Source organism: Anarrhichthys ocellatus, unplaced genomic scaffold (genome assembly GCF_004355925.1).
Source record: "Anarrhichthys ocellatus isolate YVR2014 unplaced genomic scaffold, GSC_Weel_1.0 scaffold78, whole genome shotgun sequence".
NCBI lineage: Eukaryota > Metazoa > Chordata > Actinopteri > Perciformes > Anarhichadidae > Anarrhichthys > Anarrhichthys ocellatus.
In genome coordinates this window covers 1,592,076-1,607,659 of record NW_022280108.1, presented here as the reverse complement: position 1 = coordinate 1,607,659, position 15,584 = coordinate 1,592,076, and the positions used below count along the sequence as shown (strand labels likewise).

General features: G+C 41.0%; 1 protein-coding gene across 1 annotated transcript in view; it reads left to right on the top strand.

The window, feature by feature from the left end:
- Positions 1–15,584, top strand: part of doc2b (double C2-like domains, beta) — a 102,038-nt gene that overhangs the window by 40,031 nt on the left and 46,423 nt on the right. Inside the window, exon 2 of the mRNA XM_031874214.1 lies at positions 8,836–8,915. Coding sequence (XP_031730074.1) covers positions 8,836–8,915 — 80 coding nt within the window. The remainder of the gene's footprint in view (positions 1–8,835; positions 8,916–15,584) is intronic.

Sequence of the window (15,584 nt, the reverse complement as noted above, 5' to 3'; positions counted from 1 at the left end):
TGGATAGCCCTTATTTAAATCATTAGGGCCTCGAAGATGTAAAGTGCACTAATAGCTGAATCCAGAGTCATTTTCCTTCCTTTGTTCGTGTGAACGAGACCGGGGTCGTGTGCTTTGTTGTCATGAAACAATCTGAGCAACATGTCACACCTTTTAATTCAAAATGAGCTTGTTCACTATATTGAGTTCTTAAGGTGCTTAAAATAGTACATCTTGCGTGTAAGACAATAAATGTATTATACTGATATCTTTAGAAGGTAGCACAAGACATCCATTGAATATATTTGAAGACATTTGGACTACAGGTTAATGTTTGCTGACTCTGGCTCTTCTTCAGTTGCCAGTGTATCTGAAAGGGGCATGATGATGCCACCCCGCTACGATATGAGACAAGAGGTGCCTAATGTGCTGCCACAATTGAGATATATTAAACATAACCGGCTGCTCTCATGTTGTCATTAAATTACTAAAAAGTAAATGTTCTCCCGTGTCAAAATACTTGAGTAGTTGTAAATTAATATAAACTCTAATTCAAAAGCATAACAGTGTCTGTTGGATTTAATCCTTGATTAATGTGCAAGTGTGTGCAGTCGTGAGCAGTCTTAATCGTTTCCTCTGTAGGTGGAAGCTGTGGTGAAGTTTCTATCAGGTTTCACACAATAACCCCCGATGTCAAAAAACTGATTACATGAATGTCCGACATTTTCAAATGTTGTGATGGCTGATGTGGAAATCCCAATTTTTCTTCCATCAGACATTGAATGAGCTCTGTGGTTAAGAGCAAAAACAAGTTTAATAACGACAACGTCTCTTTCAGAAGCCGTCATCCCCCGTGAGGATTTTCAACTCTAATGAGAGGCACATAATGGGATGCTGGCATGCAATCTTAATTGTTCATTCAACCACTGCATAAGCAGACGGATTAACACTTTTGTCCCTTGACACAACTTGTCCCACAGCAGAAGTGCGTAGTGTGGGACCCACTTCCCAAACGGTCCCATACAACAGAACTGTATTATCAATAACATTTAGAGGGAAACCCATTTCCTCCCATATCACAGTACATTTCTAATCACGGTTCTGTGTAGGGAGGATGTCTGGGTGGACGTGTCAAACAAACACAGGACAAACACCGAGGAGACCACTAATCGTGTTAGTACCTTATTCAGATCTAGGTCCTTGACTCAAATAACATAAAAAACAAACCAATTTTAAGCCAAACAATTCTGTTTTTACGAAACATAACATAAGTAGTTTTGTTTGCGTTTCCCTCTAAAGGTAATTGAGGAAGCAGTTTACTTGTATGGAAGCGTCATTTTGTCGGAGACAGGGTTACATGAGCAGAACATCAAAGCCACGCTGAGGTTTGGATAGTGTCGTGTTTGGCGACGTTCGGGCAGCATCTCTGCTATTTGCAGAGGATGTTTGCTTTAAGCTTCCTCAGATTGTGAGTGCTGATGTTGCTCTGTTTCTGATGGATGTGTAAACTGGCTATTACTTTGCCAACATGGTTGCCACAACAGCTTCATTAATTGCTCAAATGTCAGGGGTGTTTGTGGAACCGCTTATTTTGGACTTTCTCTGTCCTAGTGGCCAGAAAAAGAAGAACAATAACAGCAGCTTCAAGATTAGCTGAAAGCTAGGAAGTAGAGATGTAACGAGAACCGATAGCTCAGTACCAAATCAATGCCAACATTCTGAAATGTGAAGGTACTCATTTTTTCTACAGATCTGTATACCGTTGATCAGGGCTCATGATTAACGGCGCCCCATTGTCACGGGGACGATAGAAAATGTCCATGAAAATGCTACATTGTAAACAACAATCTGCAGAAAGGAGAGCTAGTTGACGTTAGCTGTTAGCAGCCGATGGGCAGGACGGTCCTGCTTGGCTAAATATAGCTACAGCAACAGCTAATGTGCAGAGGTCGCACTAAGTTTCATTATGGTGTGTTCATGCTCCACAAATGAGTATTGGGCGAAGGTGAGAGACTAATGTAATGTATATATATAAAATAATATGATGAATTTGTGAAAAACAATATACAAATAATAACACCACAAATAATGCTGATATTAGTCATAAAGGAGTGTATGTCAAAGTAAATGGTATTTATTTAGTTTTTTACCATGGTATCGATTCTGGTATCAATAATTGTGGTATTTCACTGGTTCATGTATTGACTACTAAATATCTGGTACCATGACACCCATACTAGGAAATGCAAGTATGATAAGTCATATTTTAAATTGAAGTGAAAGTACTGAAAAAGTTGTTTTCTTACCTCATGCACACTTTGAATTTGGCACATGGATTCAGTGATCACAAGTGATTTATCTATTATCCATTCCCTGCACAGTGATGTGAGAAAATCACAGGGTGTTTAACCTGCTTCTTCAGAATGCATTGCTTGGCACTCAATTGATGCCATTTGACTTTCAGCTATTTGGAGTTAATGGCATCCTAATTGCACTTCCATTCCACCTGAGCGAGCCCAAAAACATAAATTGCTGCAGAGTTCACAGGGTGCGCCGATTATTTCCTGAAAGTGTTCACAACTGCCTCTAGTTGATCCCTGCTGATCAATACTCAAAGTCTGACAGAAAAGTACAGATTTGCTCAACTGCCATCAAAAAATGCAACGTTGCATTTTTAAGATCTTTAAATGTGCATGTTTCAGCAAAACATGAATACAAAGCATTGCTACGTTTGACGACTTGGCTCTCAGCTGGGAACTGCATATGCCATTTTGCCTGGAGGGAAGTAATGCAGCTAGCGTGATGCTCCTCCTAACGGAGTATTGTGGTGGCCACTTTAGCAGCAGCCATCACTCAGAAGAACCTCCTGTCCCTGTCAGCCGTGTCTCCTTCATTAGCTCTTTTAACACCATCATTGCCGAGAGAGCGGACCATTATTATAAAAAGCCCGCCGACATGGTCGACGAGCTGCTCAGCCGCGCTATCACATCAAGCACAAACGTGTGAATGGGCATGTTACGCCCTTTTGACTGTGGTGGAGGCTCGAGGCCGTTTTCATTGCGTTACCAGTTGTTCAATAGCCATACAGGCGCTCTTTTGGACACCCAGTTTTTAAAATGTCACCTCATGCACAAATTAAGTGACAAATTGTGTGCTGTTTTTGCACCGAGCTGAGAATAAGATCAGGTTAATGTGCCTTGAGATTAGCCCAGACAAGACCTTATATGGACTGTTCATGGATTGAGAGGAGGTGAGGGAGGAAATTTAGCATTCCAGAGGCCTGAATCAACTGTGCCCTTCATTTTAGCATCATAAACAGTCTAAATGGTCAATGCAAGAACGCCAAGTATGACCTGAGCAGCAAATGCCCCCCCCCCCCCCCTTCGGATGTCACTCCAGAGCCTCAATTCATCGTTTCACAAAACAAATTGGTCGATATGTCGGCTTCAACGTACCGTGTGCTGTAAACATTTTAACGCCTTCTCTCCACGCTTGTCATCCTTCGTTGCCTGGGAAACAATCACGTCACCTCATTTATCTCCTGCTTTTAATAACAGCAATCTATCTGGAACGTCACCTGATGTGTTTTTCAGTTTTTCAGTAATATGTCAATTCAACGTATTTACGAGCACCCTACTGCACTCTGCTCTCACATCGGGGAAAAGAAAGCATCAGCCACATTCAAAGTCACTTTGTTTCAGAGTAACTCAGCAGCATCGAAAGAAAGACCTGAGTACAAATAATTATTACGATCATTTATCCCTTTCTTTGCCAGGAACTGTCATTTGCGATTCTTTGCAGAAAATTGGGTGATTACTGCTTTCAAGTAGTCGCACAAATTGAATTACACCCATCACCTTTTTTTTCTGAAAGTCACAGAAATTAGGATGCACAGCAGGACAGGAATATGACTCCACTGAAGGAAACGATGACTCCACTTTATTATACTCCTGTAGTTCACAGCACCGTCACATCTTATTGAGCTGTACCCCACAGATATCCAGATGGCTCATGCATCTGGACTGTAAAATAGTTCCAAGCAGCTCCTCCACAAACTGCCTAATAGAATCCTACTGTTGCCCTGAACACACAGATAAACACAGGCAACGTTCATGGCAGGACAGAACTACACCTTGTTCCTTTATCCCCAAAGAATGTTTTAAAGTTTGCCTTTCCTTTGTCATTGTGGTGACACCAGCTAAATATGACGAGTAGGCATGCCATTACGTTGCATATTGAGAAAAAAATGTGCCGTCATTGCACCGGACACATGATTACCTGCATCAGTGTTGTCATAACCGCAAATATGCGGATCATAAAATCTGATTTTAAAAAAGGCATCGGTCGAGGCCCAGGATACATTAAATACATGGAAACAGATGATCCTCTATGACGACCCATAACGGGAGCAGTCGAAAGAACAACAAAGTGTTGCCATAACAGTCATAACTCGGCAGCACAACAAGTACACTGATATTATAGTGGCCGTCTACCATGCTCGACAAAGTCTGCAAGCTATCCGAGTTCCGATTCGTGCTCCAATGAATTTTAAAACCTTTTTCTGAAGACTCGTACGTACTGACAGAAGGGACAATTTGAACAAGGGTTTATTTCTGATCCATTACAACGTGACGGCCAGGTGGCAACTTCCAGATCTTAAAAAGTGAAGCCAATGCGAAAGTGCCTTAAACTTGCGAGGGGGCGGCGACTCTGGTTGTATAGAAGTCTATGAGAAAATGACTCTACTTCTCTCTTGATTTATTACCTCAGTAAACATTGTAAACATGAGTTTATGGTCTCAATCTCTAGTTTCAAGTCTTCTTCAATACAGCATGATGTTCATTTAGTACATTATGGTCCATTTAGAGTCACACAGACCATAAAGCAGGGGATGCTTTAGGGCGGGGCTACACGGTGATTGACAGGTAAATAACAAAATATCTATTCCAGCACTTTACGGCAAGAAAATGGCAAACACACATATTCTTACTAAAACCGTGATATACACTTAAATAATATCGGAAGTTATGTAACATGCCATGGCAACATAAACAATTGTTCCCAATATAAATACATGATCTCTAACAGATATATTTTGTGTTCTTAAAGAAAAACTCAGCTTCTGAGACACCGTCCACATCTCTGATATATTTTCAGCCTTTCAACTAGGACTGGTGTTGTGCTCATCGACTGCTGTTTCCCCAGTTGGAGAAACAATTGACAAATTAGAGCTTTGTAGGTCAAGAATAGGGGCATCATTCCCCTGTGCCAGAGCCAGAATCAATCCTGGCCCCCACTGGGCAGCCCAAACATGAACACAATGTCAGACTTAGTAACAAAGTGAAAACAACAAAGCAAATCAGTGTGATTATCAGGGCTAAGATGAAACAGTGGTGTGGGAGCAAATGTAGTGGTTCATTAAAAAGGTTTTACCTCCTGGGAGCAAGACCATGCTCAGCAAATTATATATAAATATCCATATTAGATTGTTCTTGTTGTCTTGTGCACAAAGCTAGAGGGATCCTCTGAGGAGCATGAATGTGTTTTGTAAATATCATGGCACTTTGACTTCCTGTGGCCTAAGGAAAGGTTTTGGGGTCAACAAAAGGCGCATCCTCTGTGGATCATGAGAATTCAAGCAACATTTCAAGGAAATCTGCACAGCATGTTACATCCTTAGGCCTTGCTGTTAGCGGCGTTAAAAAGTCACATGGTCCAACTTTTTAAGAGATTCTTGGTTTTTTTTCCCGTTAAAATATCCTTGCGCTGCCAATTCAGGTTGTCTTTCGGGTTTAGGTTGAGCTCTGAGGAAGGAAAAGGAAAAGGATTGGTCCTGGTTAAGTAAAGTGAGACACAAATTGACAGAAACAAAATCTGACACACCAGGACTCCAAACGAGCCTTGGATTTGGTGAAGCTCCAAATGTTTCCATACAATCAAATTATATCTTCTCGGATATTCTGTATTAAACTTGGTTGCAGACTGTTTAGAAGCGGCACTGAGCAGTTTTGCACCAAGTAGCAGCAAACCGTGACTGAGCACAGTGATGGTTAAACTCTGTAAAACAAAACCCATATATCACGTGTCACCATCAACACAACGATGGGCAGCAAAGTAAATGCTTAGTGCCTGTTGGGGGTGGAGGTGGTGAAGAGAGGAGCATTGATTCATTGCTGTTTAGGAGACTCGTGACTACTCTAATCACAAACAGAAACTTGATTCCAAACTGGAATTAATAATAATTGAATGTTTTGGAAGTGAGTTTATTTAAGGGTACTACTGTCAATGGAGATCCCAGTTCAAGACCTCAGTGTGGCCTGGTGGTTAAATCAGCTATATCCTGAAATCATCTGGATGACTTTGGGTTCATTAAAGGGTAATGAAATAGCTTTCTTTATTCCACTCTACATGTACTTTATAAACTAATTCCCTCTGCTGCCATAAAACTGTCACATTAAAAGAAAGATTATCTATTCAGTTTCCCACTCTTTTCTTAACTTTAAAATAATTAAAGGGAACATTAACTGCACCAGAATAATTTGTTTGAAAACTGTAACTCACCGACCAAAGCTCCTTTCAAAAATCTATTCATTCCTCACAGCTGTCAAACCTCCCTCGAGTGAGACACCAAAGCTTTGCCCTTTGCTGGATTGGAGCTCCTGTCTGGTCCTTAGCTAACCTCTTCTGTGCTGCTGATCCCACCGCCGCTTCAAACACCTGTTAGACCGCTGAGCTTTCTTCACTCAAACGTTTTTACCTTCAGTGCCAGTGAACATTTTAATACCTCCAGACACATATGTAAGTGCACTGAAACAACAGGTGTTTATTTGTGTGCCTAAACCAGGCGGCAACTTACAGGTCTGAAAAGTGAAGCCAATCCTGAAGAGCTTTAAACCTGCATTCTCTCTAGTGTCCACCAGGGGGCGACTCCTCTGGTTGTATAGAAGTCTATGAGAAAATGACTCTACTTCTCTCTTGATTTATTACCTCAGTAAACATTGTAAACATGAGTTTATGGTCTCAATCTCTAGTTTCAAGTCTTCTTCAATACAGCATGATGTTCATTTAGTACATTATGGTCCATTTAGAGTCAAACAGACCATGAAGCAGGAGATGCTTTAGGGCGGGGCTACACGGTGATTGACAGGTTACTACCATGACTTTGTCCAGTCTGGGACTCGGCTTTGAACTCTTACCATTTCACAGTGTGTTTTCAGTTCATGAAAGTCAATGGTCGCCTTTGGTCCTAAAAATGTCTTATTTAGCGCTCGGTTGCTCCACCCTCTCGTGTCACTTCTGGTTGCAAAATATCAAGATGGCGACGGCCACAAACCAAGATGGCGACCACCAAATCAGCAGTCCACAATCCAGTCACATGTACTAAACCTTACCAAACCATTACCATAGTGGTGTCACGTCAGTGACATTTTTTGGAAGACACTGATAAATGATGTCGTGCTGCCGATAGTGGCGTCAGATCAGAAAGCACTTTTATGTGCGCTAAATTGAATGGTAACCAGTTGACAAGATATTTCACTCTGAGACACAAATGCCATCTTGATTGTAGTGCTACTGGAAAAACCAGGTAATCAACAAAGTCATTGGAATTCATCCTCCCGGCACTATGAATGTCTGTACAGTGGACAGACCGACCAAAATAAAAAGCCACTCCTGGATCTTCCCACATTTCATTGCTCATCTGCTACATTTGAGCCAATTCTATTTGAAAGTTCTTAAGATGAGTTAAAGGACGGAGGAGGTGGTGCTTACAGTATCCATAGGTACAATTACAAATCTATAAAACTAATGGTGTTTTCATGTAAATATCAAAGTGTGAATGAAGCAACAAGTGGGTGTTATTTGGTACCAACAACAAAATGCTTTGGAACCTGAGAATCTTTTTGCAGCCCACACGTTTCTTTTATTTAATATCATGGTTGTTGAAACGCTTCCATACTGACAACATTTCATCGATCCAGGAGATGAGAGACCAATGTCACGTTGGCATTTTGAAGGGACAAGGGATGAGATCACGCCATGAATTAATTGTTTCAGTTCACTACTCAGCACTGCAGCGCTTCAGTAAAAGATAGTTATCTGTCTGTCTCTGCTTCTTTACAGTCACTTATGTGACTCGGCCACCATATGAATGCTAATTTTATCTTCTGATAAATACTATTGACAAAGCCTTCTCAACTTTATCTAATCTATTCGATTTGTTTGATGATAAAATGCCTTTAGCCTATTTAAAAATGTAACAATCGAATTACGTCCATTCATTTTTCCAATTTGACTACTTAACATTTGCACTTTTTGCCGCCCACTTGAAGAGAATATGCATCAATTATTTTTAGTGCACTCGGCAGCATCATGCCAGAGTGTGTATTTCCGTTTCACACATAGTTTCTTAACCCTTTCCTGGCGCTTGTTGCTCCTCGTCTTGAGTATAGGATTGTAGACGGTGAGCAGAATATGAGCTATCAAGCTATATGAGCAACAGGTTGGGTTAGTACAATGTTCAGATTTCTGTTCTGCAAATGTGTTTAAATTTGCACATCTTTAAAAAGACAATGCCTCATTTGCATAATTAAAAATACATTATCAGAAAACTTAATGTATTCAGGGACATGTGCACTTCGTTAATCAAGACTTTAGACAACAAAACTCCACAAATTTTGTAAAATGTCCATTGCTTCTGTGATTATTTCTGTTAGGAGATTTCCCATCGGGACTTTTCTCTCAAACAATGAAAGCGGACCTGTTTGGGTTTCTTCTCTCCCCAGCTAGCCTGTTGTTGTGTTGTGTCACTAATCTCCTTTTCTCTCTGTCTCTGTTCTTCTCTGCTTCTCTTTACAGCTACATTGGGGACCTTGGAATTCAGTTTGCAGTATGACCAGGAGAACAATGCGCTGCACTGCACCATCAACAAAGCCAAGGTGAGTCCCCGTGATGACATTATTTTGCAGCTTCTATTACCATCAAATATTTGTTCTTGGATATACTTTATATATACACAAGTGTTCATATCTGTTGCTTTGGATTTAGCTAAACTGATCCCAAATGGCCATATGCATTGAGTTTTATTCATTATTGACTGAGCAAACGTCTGTCACTACCTCGTAACGAGGCGCTAAAAAGGCTGATCAACATCAACCAAGTGACAGTTTTTCAATATGTTTTCAAATTTAATAACTATCAGACATGAATATTTTAGCAGCAGCCTACTCTCGTGTCAACCTACACGTACTGGCAAAAAGGCTGCGGAATAGCGAGTTAACACGTCCCACTGTTCCCTCTGTGAGAGAGATATTAACATCTATTTTCATCTCAGAAAGCATTCATTATTTGTGAAGCAAACGGACCAGGAATGTGCATCCAAACACTTTTGTCTTAAACAAAGAAGCGTTAATAAGTAGGTTTCATATTAAAAGTTACTCTAAGGTGACTCACTGGTGAATAAAGTTAAACTTCTAATATTTCTGGAATTGGTGGAGACCAAAACAGAGCTGAAAGGAGACTGAATATTGGACTGACTGTACTGTAAAATGTCAAATAGTGACCGAGACCTTAAGCTACCTCAACTGAAGAGAGGCCTTTATTAAAAACAGGATATGATGGGAGCGGACCTTTAGGTTTAATTTCCTCTATTTTTTTCTGTATATTTCATCAAACTGTAATGAGAAGACCATCTGTTCCTGTTTGAAGTGTTACTTTGCCGGTACTGTTGTATAATTCCTTTAATAATTTCCATTAGTACACCAACATGCAGTAATCTCTCCATACTCTCTCAGCTGGTTGAGGAGTTTCTCGTTTGATCAGCAACACTGTTCTTCTCTCTCATTACTTAACTCCAATCAGATCTCGCTTGTCTTTCTCAACTCTTACAGCAGAAAGTGTTTAAAATGTAACGGCCACCTGCACAACGCCAACGTAAACTGGAGCTCAACACAACACATTATTGTTAATAAATGTTATTGTATTATTCTCGGTTTCATAGGAGATCATTTTTACATTATAACAGACATTTTTCAAGTCTCTTTTCATGACTTTCATGAAATGCTACCAGATTAAGCCAGTTGGAGCAACAATACAGTGTTGGACGGATGACGTGTTTTTCTTTGACCAACCCTGACGTTACCTCTCTGGTTCCCTCAACAAAACGGGGCCGGCTCTCGACTGCTGTGAATGGGGGGGCAGTAAGACCATGTTGGTTCGTCACCAAGGACTGGTGTTATTATTAGTGTTTTTTTAGGACCGTAAGCTGCACTGTTGTATGCTTTAATCTAAAGCTATCTCCCAATAAGGCTGCAATTAAGAGGCTTTCCACAAGCTAGCAGATGGGAAAAGGTCACCAGCTATGGGGGTCCGGGGGCATGCAACTCTCTGTGAACTTTTTTGGCCAAGTTGGTGGCTTCCGTCACATTTTAATACCACTATCCCACCATATACACTTATTTTGATTAATACAAAGTTGATAATGACATCCCAGCAAAACCGAGAGCTTTACCTCACGTCTGGATGGTTCCGAGCGTCACAACATGAACACGCAAACACAGATGGAGTATGAATTGTATTCACGGGGCACCAGATCAGAGTAGATTAATGTTGTAGCTGAATCAATACTGCTTACAGGCTTCCTATGGACATTAGACAGCCAGATTAGCATTGATGACTTGTTCAGTAAATACTTCTTCTACATATCTAGCATATTGGGGGTGGACTGCTATTGCAAACCATATCTAACTTTTAATCATTTTGATCGAACACAACACAATAAATACGAGTCCAGAGGTGTTTACCTCTCTGATTCCGTCTCCTGTGTTTGTTATGATGAAGCGGCGGCTCCGACAGCCACGGCTGCCGTCAGCAGCTATAACTCTTCCTATCTGTCTGCCTGAATAGCTGCTATGGAGGAAAGTGGGCATCAGAGGAGCCAGTCTTGGCAGGAGTGTTGGACAGCAGAGTGGGCATCATGCCATCTTGATTTATGATGGTTCTTTTCTATACTGCTCTGCTTCCTGTCTTCAGCTGCTGCCTAGCCAACCAGAAGAAGAAAAAATGATTTTTTCTCTCTCAAATACTGTATATTCCCATTTTCAGGATTTAATTTGAGGGGTTTTTTTCTGTTGCTTTTGTCACCAAAGCAGCAGTAGCTTCAATAATAACTGTGATTGAGAGTACCTCAGTTAAGCATTCCTCTGATTGGATCTTATAGATCCTGGCTCTGAAGAACGGCAGAAGGTTAAACACTAAATTCTGATAATTGGGCGCTGGTTAGAGTGACGGTGTGCAGTGGGGATTGGGTTTTATAAGAATGAAGCAGTGATTGCTCAAACATACAATGCTTACATGACCATAGCCCTGTTGATGATTGGTCCAAAAAAAATAAGTGTTCAGAAATTGACAAAAGAGGTCGCAAATGACCACTGAACTGAATAAAAATAAAAGAACAACACGTCTTATTTCTAATACAACTCTGCCTGCTGACCTACTATTAATCACATTGACCTTCTCCAACTAACACAGTGACGCTCAGCCGATCTGGAAAAGAATAAATTGCCATTTTTGACAAACAGAACAGCAGAAACTGCAAGAGTGAATTATTTTGCGACACAACTGACTTAAAGCCAGAACCGATTTCATGCATTAACCCCTCCAACACCACTGGAAGTGTTAAGGAATGGCCATTTGTTCTTATGTTTCCAAATGTTAAAGTATCAACATTCAATTAAAATCTTGAGTGATCATTCTTTCAGTCCAATTCCTCTTCATTTGGCAAACTCGTTTCTATTAGAAATAGTCTAAATGCCCTTTCTGCTTTATCAACACTATGGGCCCCGGTACTCTCTCTCTTCTACAGCTCCCTCACTCTATATTTATCCTGTTTATAACACGCAGTGGAACAGGGACCCTTGAACTCCTACAACATTTCCAGACTCTCAATGGACGGTTTGAGGAAAGAATCATCAATCCAGCCGAACCAAAGACAACGTCTGTTTTTATTCCATGTATTCTTCTTCCTCGTCAAAAAACAGGCGCCTCCGTCACCCACAACACAAGTGGACCGCTCAATTTTATAAATCTTTCCCCTAAACAACTGATCCCAAGAACCATTAGGAGACTTTGATACGTAAAACCTATGGAGTTCCCCTCTAAGGTGGAGTAAATGTGGTTGAAGTTCAGGTACGATGTGGTTATGGTAATTACCCGTGTACTGTGTTTAAAATATGTAAGTAAGGTAAGAATTAATACACCTGGTCAAAGTTAGAGACAGATCATGAATGTAGCTTTAAAAGTGACATTCTATATTCAGAATTGAGCCTCATGACATGCTTCCAAAACGCTGCCGCCAGATTACCCCCCAGGACAAATCGACGGTCTCACATCACTCTGATCTCTCCACTGGCTCCCTGTAGCTTTTAGGATACACTTTAAAATTCTCCCTCTCATTTACAGAGCACTACACGGTCAGGCTCCTACATGTGTAGCTGATCTACTTCACCCCTATTCACCCGCCCGCGCTCTCAGGTCAGACGCTTTAGGTCTTCTGTCTGTCCCACGCACTCGCCTTGAGACCCGTGGTGACGGAGCTTTTGAGGCAGTAGCACCGAGGCTGTGGAATGCTCTGCCTGCACATCTAGGCCTCGCAGATTCTGTGAACGCATTCAGAAATCAGCTCGAGACTCACCTCTTTAGACTGGCGTCTGGGTAAAACCCATCTCCTAGACCTGCTTTTAAACCATGTTTTAATTTTGTATTTTCTGTGTGTATGTAAATGATTGGCCCTATGGTCACATTGTGTTTTTTATCTTTGTAATTTTGCCCTCTTGGACTTGAAGTCTTGACTGATGATTATTGGGATTACTGAGGTCCATTTTCACGATGTCACACAGAGAGCATGAATAGAGCTCTCGTTCTGCAGCTCGATCCAGCAGCAACCTTCCCACATCTTAGACATTTGAATGTGTCCAAGGCCCTTCACTGCCCCTTCATTCACCCACCTAGCACAACGGACAAAATGCTACCTGCATCACTGCCCTTCAATCCGGCTGCCAATCATCACATATGTATTTTCACCCGTTCTTATTTTTCTTTCCGCTCTGCTATTACAAAGGTAATTATATATCATTTTTAGTCACTTTTCGTGATTCTTTTTCATTGCTTTGTATTGTTCAAAGAGAAGGAACGAGTAATTAATTTTGTTGTCATCACAATAACAAAAGCACAATAGTGAGGCGCTTTTTTATTTACTCGTGTTCCTTGTTCCACTAGATAAACAACGCTCAGAGAAACAGGTGTTTGTGCTCGTGCAATCCCCGATATGTTAAGACAGTTCTTCTGGATACTGAGAAAGCCTGTAAATGTGTTTAAGAAGAGTGTAGTTGAACAATTTGGACAGTTTTTGCATAAAGTAAGAGGTCTGTGGGTTTCTTACTAACTGCACTTGGTAATCTACTTTGTAGGTGGAAATGAAGGGCTCCGAGCCACAGAACGAGGAGGAGGGTAGTAGAAAAAACAGCCCATAGACTCTCCTGTTCACAATTTATTAAATCCATAGAACAAATTCAGACACTTGTCCTTTTGTGCAACTGATCTCTATCCTGTCGGGCTTCTTTCTACCCTGCAAGTTAAAATCATGCGACTTATGTTGTCTTGAAGAGATATTTACTTCATCAGAGTGAGCTTTGTTTTATAACGTCCATGCCATTGAGCAAAATGACGGTTGTGGGACGAGAGCTGCTGCTCGTCTGAACCAAAGACATTACAGTGACATCAAATGCTGTTTCAATTAAGCTCCGGGTGTGACCACAAAATGTGTCCACAAGTGATGAGATGACTATCTGGGCATGCGTCAATCAAACGTACCATTATTAATAATGGTCGCCAGTTAATATTCACTCATTATGTGAAGTGATTCTATTTAGATAAATATGTTTTAATGAAACCTTGTTTTATGTTCCAGAAATATTTAACCTCTTTGCTGCTCTGTTGATAGATGAATGAACATTCTTCCATTGTGCAGCATAAATTAGCTTCAGCCTCCTGCTTATTTCTCCTGATTAATGACTTGGCTGGTAATAGTTGGTCTCCAAGTGGTAATGGGAGCTTAGGACCATTGTCATAGTGCTGACTAGAGTCCGGCCTGTGCTAGAGTGTGAGAATATTTGATTCAGTTTCATATCAAAGCGACTGCACACTTATGCTAAAAAAAAAAATCCAGATTCCTGCAGTTATTCCACCCAAGAAAATGTGCGATTTCAGTGAAATAGCGGGATGTTAGTTCGTGCTACGCATCATGAAAAAGTCTTTTTTTTACTGGAAACACAGACGTATTGATTTGAAGAACGTATGCTCTAATCTAATTCACGTTGAGACAGCAAACACCTTTTCACCACCTTAAAGGTCAGTCCGACTGAAGTGAGCCTGGGCAGAAGTTATCGCTAACTTCGACTTATCCATCGACAAATAAACTGCAGACACACTGCAGACTGTACTGCTATATTCAAAGCTATAACGTCACTGCTGACTTCACACTCATCACATACACTCTCTCTCTCACTGCTTGGAACTAATTGAGAAGCCTACATGACAGCTGATAATAGTAATTAGAAAAGAAAAAAGTACTTATTTTCACCCACATGAAGTTCACAGGTCACCGTTACGTCCTCAGTGCAGCACCCCGTTTGACGATGCTGTCCGCTCTGGAGAATGATGTCAAATTTATGGTGGACCGCAGCCCAACATTTCAGGGTCAGACATTAACTTTTGTCAAGCCAAGTATGAAAGTCTTGACTCACAGTTCCACCTTGCATCACTCCATCTATAACGTCACCCTCCTCACAGGGCTGCTCCCTGCAGAAGGTGAATCCCGATGGCTTACATGATGGAAATAAGTCAATTTAGCCCCTCGAAATAGGCTTTAATTGATTTAAAAAGGGAGCACATGCATGTAGATGTTCAGAGAGACGGACATGGCTCAGAGTAGTGAGGATGTGTGGGATCGAACACAGATAAAAGCCTCTGGGGTGATTCACTTCCAGAGTAGTTTCTCCTGGTGAGATTTTATTGAATTGTACAGAATGACTCAGTGTTTGTTGGTATTACAGCAGGTTGATAATCAATAATGTCACTCGTTTTTTAAACCTAAATGTCATTTTTCTTTTGTGTCTCATTTGACACACTCAATTTCCAGTTGTAGCGGGATGCTGGGGTCAAGACAAACCGATGACTCATATTGTGGTTTCTCAGCTGTGCGTGGATGTCATATTCAAGCCGAATCAACACTGAATACAGTCGTTTCAGCCCCGATTCTCTCACTTTACAGCTCGCTCATCCTACAAAGGGAGCAGAAAATGAGAGGGCAGAGCTTAAGAGCAACAAAGTCAATAATTAATTGAGCGAAAAGACAGATATCCAAATTCTGTAATTAATCTGGTGCCTCATTATCGTGAATGTGCCAATGAAGATCAAGGTGCTGATGCTCTGCAGGCTCTGTTTGCTACTCAGTGTCACTCAGCCACAGGGGAGTTGGTGTAATTGCTCACAGTATTTATATAGAAACAGAGTTGGAACACACATTGCATTGAGAGCAACCATGAGCACAA